This window comes from Hyposmocoma kahamanoa, unplaced genomic scaffold (genome assembly GCF_003589595.1).
Source record: "Hyposmocoma kahamanoa isolate Upper Pololo Valley unplaced genomic scaffold, ASM358959v1 87, whole genome shotgun sequence".
Taxonomy (NCBI): Eukaryota; Metazoa; Arthropoda; class Insecta; order Lepidoptera; family Cosmopterigidae; genus Hyposmocoma; species Hyposmocoma kahamanoa.
In genome coordinates this window covers 1,396,719-1,406,301 of record NW_020654422.1, presented here as the reverse complement: position 1 = coordinate 1,406,301, position 9,583 = coordinate 1,396,719, and the positions used below count along the sequence as shown (strand labels likewise).

General features: G+C 36.9%; 1 protein-coding gene across 1 annotated transcript in view; it reads left to right on the top strand.

The window, feature by feature from the left end:
* The window catches only part of LOC113235414 (mucin-3A-like), a 241,241-nt gene that overhangs the window by 27,277 nt on the left and 204,381 nt on the right, over positions 1-9,583 (top strand). Inside the window, exon 3 of the mRNA XM_026471095.1 lies at positions 5,440-5,512. Coding sequence (XP_026326880.1) covers positions 5,441-5,512 — 72 coding nt within the window. The 5' untranslated portion in view covers position 5,440. The remainder of the gene's footprint in view (positions 1-5,439; positions 5,513-9,583) is intronic.

Here is a 9,583-nt window from a genome sequence, read left to right as displayed (position 1 = left end):
TCACATGACTGCTTAGCGGCAGTGTAGAGTCTGCCAAGTGACATACCTACACGCTATCTCTTGTCTCCATGCGTGGATACATCCAGTCAGTATCACGAGAGCCGTTGGTGGTGGTGACATGTTACGTCATACATTCAGTGCCGAGCCATCTCAGGAAAGAAAGCATATATAACAGGCAGAAATAGGCAAGGTGGCAGTACTTCCCTGGAGGAGCTCTTCCACGTGGAGCTCTACTGTTATGAAAACCGTTTCATGTAAAAAGTGAAGTGATAAATAGAATATGCGCTGCCCCGCCGGAATTTTTATTACGGACTTCGTCAGTTAATAAGGAGTTTGATCTTTCAATATGAATTAATTGGAAATTGCTGTAACGTTAATATATACCTTCAAATACTTATATTGAGCATTCCGGCACTTATGCAAAGTACCCGTAAGCAATTTGCAACGTTATCTCGTGGAACCTTTGAGAAAATCTTGTTTTCTCTCGGCACTTACTCGATTACTTTTAAATCGCACTTCCTCGTTCAAGCCTACTGGGGTCAGCCATATTTATCTATTTAAATAAACTCAGTCGATTCCATTTGTGGAGTAAATGTGCAGTGGCACAGCGAAGATGTGATTTGAGATATGAAAATTTGAATGAAAGCTGCCCGAATAATTTATTTATATATGACAGTAATAACAAACCTGTTGCCATAGTATTATTATGCATACCGGTTATCAGGGCCGTTTTTACCGTTTCTTACTAGATTTAGAACTTTGCTCTTTTGAGGGACCAGTGCAAGAGCTGTGTTTACAAAAGAGTATGATTTTCAAACAATACGCATTTATTCAACATAAGTTAAAAATAACTTTAAGACCTTTTTCAGTCCCACTTAATGCTCTATTGCATGATATGACTGTGATTAAGAAATACATAAATAACAATAATTTACATAGAGGTAAATGATGGAAATAGCACATATACTAAATGTGCTCAATACGTATGGAAGGAATTTATTATCTCAAACTAAAACATATCTTTCTTTGATAGGTAAACAAATTACATTTGAACACGTATGTTATTTTTTTGAAACTTCTTTCTCTTCTGTGTTTTCTATTCATCATTTTCCCTTACACATTTTCCCTTTGACAGCTTACTTTATGTTTGGCGTTTGTTGATTATTGCTGCAAATTTCATCGTTCTTGGAGGCTTCAATAAGGCAATTATACATTGTACCAATGTTTCGTCGCTTATCTTACTTCGTTTTTTTTTGTTATATCAAGAGACGGGGCAAGCAAGTCGTAGGCCCATCCGTAACAGTTGTAGTGCCATTCAACGCTTTAAATAGCAAAGAACTTCAAAAAAAAAAAGAAAAAAAAGGGTGGTGGACAATGGCCTAAACCTTCGCCTTGAATAATATCCGTATATAGCAATGAGATATATATATTTGTACCCTTTTTACTATAATGTTAAATACAACCTTTTGCATTATCGCAAAACAAGAGTTCGAGAACCTAGCGGCATTCCGTGACGTAATCGTTGAGTCACGCGCTTTTTCTTCCACATCCGAAGTAAAAGTGCCGATGTCGTAGTGTCATACCTTTATTCGGTGTTCTGTTGTTTCGTGATCAATATGATGTCATATTGCATTTATGTAGTTTGCTAAGTACTTTTTGATATGAACCTGTTTGAATAGGCTTGTTTGCTTTAGTAGGCCATCTTCTATCAGCTTATGACATAGTAATAAATTTGAACTCCGTTGACCGGTTATTAGCTTGTCTAGTTTTACATTTCAGCTTTCAATTTAACTCTATCTATTATAGTAGTATAATGGTAAAATTGGTGCAAAGTGAACAGTGTAATAATATAGTAATAGTATATAATAATAACGACGCGCACACACTGAAAGTCCCGCAGGGAAACCCTCTATCGCTGGTGCCGTGGAGACATACATAGACAACCACAAACAAACTCACGAGAGAAATAAATGTAGGCCATACAAATGTTTCTCCCGGCACGGGAATCGAACCCGGGCTTTTTGCGCGGCATGGTAACTGTTCGTCTACGGAGGCAGTGTAGAGTCTACTGTTGATTATGAGTATTAAATAGTTTTAAAGGATGACTTTTGGTGTCCATGGCACCCGTGATTCAGGGTTTCCCTAGTGCGGGGCTATGAATATGTACGCGTTATTATTATTATTATTATGTTTTTGTCCTTGTATGTGAATGTATTTATGTGTATTTAATTGGTCGTTGATTGATTGCTGACTAGTCAGGCAATACCCAGACCTCACAAAAGGATTTAACCTGCGTTAGTGGATAGTACTGTTGCCGCCACGGGAAGCATCAATCGTATTGTTAACAACAAATGGCTTACGAATGAACTAAAAGGAACTCTGTAGTCTAGAGCCTAGACTTAAACTACATTAGATAATTAAGTATCAGTGTGTATCAAGAAAGTGGAGAGTGAGTGTTGTTTTGTGAGTGGTAGTTTTCATGTAGCTATGAGTGGTTCTGATCGGACAATGAGTGTGTGTATGTGAAATATATGAAAGTGTGTTATAATTGTTGCTTTTGGATCCGTGCAAGGTCTTAACATTAGGAGAGTCGGATGCCAAAAAAATTTAAATGAAAGTAAGTTATGTTTATTTCTATTAGTTTTATCAAAATACAACGTTGTTGCAAAGACCGTTCGGCTTATTGTGGAACGTGACAGGTTCCACAATGTGACGTAGTTGGCGGTGATAGTAAACCAAAGATTAATCGGACTGGTTACTGGCAGCTCCGGCACTTACCCGGTTATACGATTACATTATATGTGTACGTACCTAATACTTACGGTGTTACTGCTATGTGTTCATACTCTAATATGAGCCTTAAAGTGTTGAAAAGGGATGTTTGTATGGTAAGTTGTTAAGCTGCAAGTTGGAGAATACATTTTTTAAATTAACTGAAAATCGTGTTACATGAACTGCTGCTACAAGAGGTTTCTCTCATTACCAATAGAATTACTTGAGACCAGATTATAGGTGGTATAAACGGAAGTACTAAAACGAACCATTTGTCAATCTTTCAGTCAGTATTAAGTATGGCTAAAGTAGACTATTCTTCACAAATACGTTACTCATCAAATATCCAAATAAAGAGATGCCTTTTGTGATTCGCATTCATCTTTCACGTCTATTCAATAGAAGTTGACGCGTAATTGCGACAAATTGCAATTTATCGTACACTTTCTCCTCGTAGGCAAGTGATATGGCAAATTACAGAGAACTGTTTTAATGGAAAATTTAACCTTTTCTCTCTCGTGGCTAATGGTACTGAATTAGCAAGTTGAAGTGGCAATGGGCAGGCCGTATAGCTCGATCAAACTGAACCAACGGGGACGATATGGATGGATGTTAAAGGGGACGACGTATTGGACTAGTAGAACCGTTGAATTCAGGCAGACTAGGTCGCATTTTTTGGTCGCAAAACCATGGCATGTTTTCTGAATGATATAGTTTAAACGGCTGCGGTCAAGTCAGACCCCAACAGGAAGAATTTTAATTCTAGCCGCATTAGGGTTTTCTCTCTCGCTAAAATCAAAACTTGGTGAGTTCTCGAAAATCTCGGGAAAACGAGATCTTCAACACTATTTCAAATTAGGCTAGGCATTTAGACAGTCAAAACATGATATTTTAATAAAATCCTTTATTAACTCAAATTATAAAATAAAAAATTATGAAAGTTATTTTTTCCTTTTTATCGTAGGCATGTAAGAAACAAAAGGCGTTTGGTACAGTTTTAGATAGAGAGGGCTTGATTTTATTACTACCGCTCTTCAATCTCCAAAGATTACACTAAGCTCCGTTGTACCGTATTTCCATGTACATGTAACTAGATAAAAAAAATACTGTTGGTTAAGTAGATTTTCTAATACTGTTTAATTAAGTGTCTCAAAAATGCCTACATGCCGATATTCCCGGGTGAAAGTCCTAGCTCAAATAAAGAAAATGGTAATGAAACACTTGTCAATTTAAGGTGTACAATTCAATCTTACATCGTAATTTAATGTATTAAGTGATAACTGCATATCTATTAGATGTAATTTGTTAGAGATATTTCTTTATAATAAGAATGATTAGTAATTACGAGTGTTGGTAACCTTGTAAGAAAATTATTTGTTGATTGTCTCATTCCGTCCCTAACTTAATATTATTAGCTCTTGTTTTTGAATACATGAACACGGTAAATTGTAGGCAGGTGGCAGTTTGTCTTCTTCAGTGTATGGAAGAACATAAAATTATACAATAATATTTTCTAAAGCCCAAGTTCTTAGTCACAGTCGAGCTCCTTGAGAAAGAGTTCGTCCAGGGAAGTACTGCCACCTTAATTTCTGCCGTCAATATGAGCGTGGAATTACAGATATATGAGCATTGTGAACTTATATCTCAGGGTGACGGGCGCTTTGGTAATACTTCTCAGATCTTTGCCATTTAAAACTCTGAGTGGCACTTCAACTGTCATGGACAGGCATGCCGCATCGTACCAGGCGTACTACTTGTTCGTCCCATGGTATTAGTATAAAAAAAACATAAATCCAATACATCTACTGTCTAAAGCATGTAAGTCGAATTCAGTTATTTAAATTCTAATGGCCGCTGTTTCAACCTTATCTTAACTCAATTGTCTTGCGAGATTATAAACAACACGGAATAACAAATTTTGTATGTTGGTATATTAACAAAATGTGGCTTTTTTACGTATAGGATTTTTTGACCAACCTCTGAACGTTTTGCATCGGTTTAAATAAAGATCGCCAGTGCATAAAGCAAACTTGACGTTTAAAAAAAGCTAAGTCATTTCTATGTTAATGAAGAAATTAGACAATTAACTAGTGTCGTGATGTAATCACGTCAATGCTCTACATGGCAACTGGAGGAAAGCGCAGTTGCAACAGGCGCACGCATGCCTGAACATGCATGCTTCGCCGCTGGAGAGTGTTGACCTGGTCTTCGTCACCTACTACAATACACATATGACATTATTTTCATTATGAACTTATTATACACCTCACTGCATGGTCTCCTTTATGCTCCAGCGTTAACAAGAGGTATTGCATATCTTAAAAATTTAAAACATAGGTGCAAACCTCATCAGAATTCAAACCGTTAACCTATCGATTGAGACGCATCCATTATCTTACTAGGTTATCACCGCTCCATTTTTGCACTACATCAATCAGAATGTATTATATGTATATATAAGATAATATTAGCATATTCCTAAGATACGAAGTAAACCGCTATACCCAATGGTTTATAGGAATCTGCCAAGGCTTTTATTATTTGCCGGCGCACGCAGTTCTGCTCTGCATACAATACAAATAAATTCAAAGTTTGTCAATCGTGGTACTAAATGAGAAAATGAAACAAAAACAAAACTCTTGAAGATATTCTTTTCCCTTGTTACAGGATGCGAGCACTGTGGTGGAGCGCGGCTGCGCTTGCGCTTCTGGCTGTTGTTAGTGCCCTTCGGCCAACTCAGGTAAGTTACTATTTTTGTAGAAATTCCTCTCCTATGAGGAGGTTGGACAATATCATGGCAATCCTGACTTTAGGGGCTGCCTACAATGTACATATAACATATTGACATTTTTTTTCCACCCCTTACCTATCTGGTAAGTGTCTTAAATGTCACTAACAATATTAAAATATATTTGAACGTCTTCATTCTAGGAAGATAGGTCTACAATTATACAATGAGAAAGCGATGACTACGATCAAAACCAGAGAAATTTACAACAGATAAAGTGCATAGATAAAACAATTTAGAGAGTCTCCTCGAACATAGGTTTCATAGCACAATTCACCAGTAACGGATTTAGGGATATGGGTGACCTATTTTGGAAAAGTGGCTAGCGATTTACGCGTTTACTTTATTTTATCCGTTATTTTTTATTGACTACAAATCTTTATTGAGATTTATTACACTGAAACAACAACTGATTTTTAATAGACTTCAAAAAAGGACGAGGTTCTCAATTCGAAAGTCCAATTTTTTGTATGTCTGGCGATTACTCCAACATTTGTGAATAGAACCGATTTTCAATAATTGTTTTTTGTTCGAAAGGGTACTTCAGTAGTACTTCCATTCAAAGTTGAAGGAAATATTCCACTTCTAACGGTGGCAAATTAGGAAATTAATCTGGTGTATTATATTTTTCCCACTTTCCTTTAACCGATTTCAACAATGAAATTCGGCAAATGATGCAATTCCACAAACTCTTGGTCTCTTTTTTTTTATAAAAAAGTTATTATAATACAGGCACAGTTGTACAATCGATCAGATTTATTAACAAAAATTGTACCTCTGTCATTTACATACGTAATACTTTTGATTGATAGTTTAGAGTTCGCAGTTTAAAAAGTGACAGTATGTATGGCTAACGTGTACTCAAGTCGAGTGTTTTGAAACCAGCAGCAAGTCAAGTGCGATCGTTAATTAGTCATTAAGTCACCGCAATTGCTGAGTAATAGGTGAATGTACCAATATGTGGACCTTTCGGGCTAGATCATTCATGTGTGTTTTTTATTTACCAAATGCATTAATGACCCCTATGACCCAGAAATTGGCACTACGAGTTGGAAATTGAGACCAGGTAACTGATGGTAGTCTGACACATTATTATAATTATTTCGGTCATGTGTATTAGGTTCTCGCCGGTTCTATGGCCTGTAATGAAAATTTCGAATATTTAAACAGAAAAGACGGTATCGGTATTCAGGTTCAATTTAATTTTGACGTAGTATTTATAAAATGCCCTTTAGTGGTAATGCTCCATTCGTACATATATCATAATGGTATGTAAACATAACATTAATATTAAATATCACAAATAATATGCTTATTAATTTGCAATCTCAATTAATTTGCAATAAACAACATAAAAAGTGCAGTCGTCGCCATAACAACTAAATTTGTTGATTTTTGGGGCCTCGTGCAATAAAATATCTATCTAAATATGGCCCCTCTATTACCCGTTGCAATCAGTCTCGTAAATGAATTTATGATATGTATATAGACTGACTCCTAGACAACGAGGGGCTGCACAGGGCATGAATAAGCAAGTCAGGGTCTCATTAATTTCATAAATTATACACCATTGCTTTGTATTACTTTCCAGTGTAACAACATTACCAACTTCATAGAAATATTAAAACTCTTATAACAATAAAAGTTCTGTAGGCATAAAATTAGAATGGCGGCTTTTTAAGGTTATGTTCTTATCTATCTTGCTTGAGTCATATACCTGTAATATACGTACATTATCTGGAGCAAGCGCAGGGTCAAGGAAACGAAAGTTGTAGAGTCGTTATCAGTAATTCGATAACCTCGTTGACCCAACAGTTAGCACTGTAGGTAGTGGATGAAGAGAGTTAAATTCTCAGTAGGACCAGTTTTTGGCATATTTCCACATTGGTACAGATTGATTAAATAGAAAAAATAAAAACATTTTTTGTCATAGCAGTAAAATGGCGCTGGCTCTGCATATGCCTAAGTTCCCTAAGGCGTTAGTTTTTTTAGTCAGAACCAACGAGAGGGACTAATTCTAGAAGTTATTTGTAATGAAAGATATAATAAACGAATAGGAGGAAATTGTTCACTAAATTAATAATTGTAATAAAATGTGAATAGTGCATCTAAAATAACCTATTCAATATGTAAGTGCATAAGCGGATGTGAGTGTAATTTTAAGTGAAAATTATGGTTACGAATATGTTTTATTAAAATATATGGTAGTTCTGGTCTTAATGTTCGGGATATCGCCCCGGATTGAATTTCGTTGCTCTGGTACTCATAGTACAGGGGCTTCACTAGTTTGAAACAAGACAATTAACGTGGCTGTAGGTATTATTATTATATTACTTATTTATATTAACACAACTCTAACGATTGCTCATCTCCGCCTGATTATATCGTAAGCATAAGAACAGTTGTATTCTGTTGTTGTTCGTTGCTTAACAATTTACATAAACTTTAAAAATACCTATAGTGTTAAATGAGCTGTATAGACGACATCATCCGCGGGGCCTTAGCCACTGTTAACGTGCCCGCTATTCTCGAGCCAAGTGGCATGTCGCGAACAGAACACAAACGCCCGCACGGAATGACTTTCATCCCTTGGAGTATGGGCCGGGCACTGGTGTGGGACGCCACATGTTCCGACACACTTGCCCCATCCCACCTCCAGGACACCAGCAAGGGGGCTGGCTCTGCAGCTTCTTTTTTTTAATAATAAGTACCAGGATCTCGGCTCCGACTACCTATTTACAGCCTTTGGAGTCAAAACCCCTGGCCCAATGCCCTTCATCTGTACAAAATTTTATCGAAAAAATTTATTGACTGTCTGGTAAACCCAAGCTACCTTGCCCAACGCATTAGCATAATCACTAAACGCTGTCATCATTTTGGGCACCTTGCCGTGGGGACCCAATTTTATTCATATAATTTAAAAATCCTAGTTTTACTTTCTAATAGTTAAGCTTTTATTGCCATTTTTACCTTACCTGTATATTATCTTAATTAAAACACATTTACTGTATAGAATATTTTTCATAAAACAGTATAAATTTGAAATATATAACAAAAAATTGCAACAACTAGTGATTGTACTCACTCATGCGCTGATACATTATATAATAGTCTCCTTTGACTTCAGGGGTGCCACAGGGTGGTGTACTTTCACCTCTTCTCTTCTCGCTGTTCATAAACGAGCTCACTAAATTAATTTCTCCTCCATTCCACTTATACGCAGATGACCTGCAAATTTATAGACATTTTGATGGAGCCAATACCCAATCTGCCATTGAATCTATTAATAAGGATCTTCTTGTGGTGAAGTCTTGGGCTGATGCGTTTGGTTTGCTTGTAAACCCTAGGAAATCACAGGCAATAATTGTAGGTAGCAACAGACTTTACTGCAGGTTGGACATTAATAATCTCCCCAAGGTCTCGTATGATGGAGTGAGTCTTACATATGCTGAAAATACAAAGAACCTGGGTCTGATAATCGACCGTACACTGTCCTGGAGACCACAGGTAAATGAGGTTAGTCGACGCATGCACTTTTCCTATCATTCTCTCAAGCGGCTTCAATTCTTCTTACCGTTCAACACCAAGGTTATGCTTGCTCAGTCCCTACTACTCCCTCTTCTCGACTATGCCGATGTTTGTTATTTGGATGTTACTGAGGAGCTGCTTAACAAACTAGAGCGTCTACAAAATCTGGCAATCCGTTTCATATTCGGTTTACGTAAATATGACCATATCTCTGAATTTCGGACTAAATTGAAATGGCTCCCAATCCGACTTCGCCGAGATATGCACGTTCTTTGTCTTCTTTATAAAATTTTAAATTACCCCCAGCTTCCTCATTATCTGTGTTCCCGTTTTTCCCCCTTATCCCCCAATTCCCGCCCAAAACGTACCTGTGACACTAGAACACTTTTATATCCCCAATCCAACTCCAAATTCTTTCACAATTCTTTTACCGTAAGTGCAGCTCGTATGTGGAATAAACTACCTGCTAACATTCGTGATAGTCCATCGGTGGCA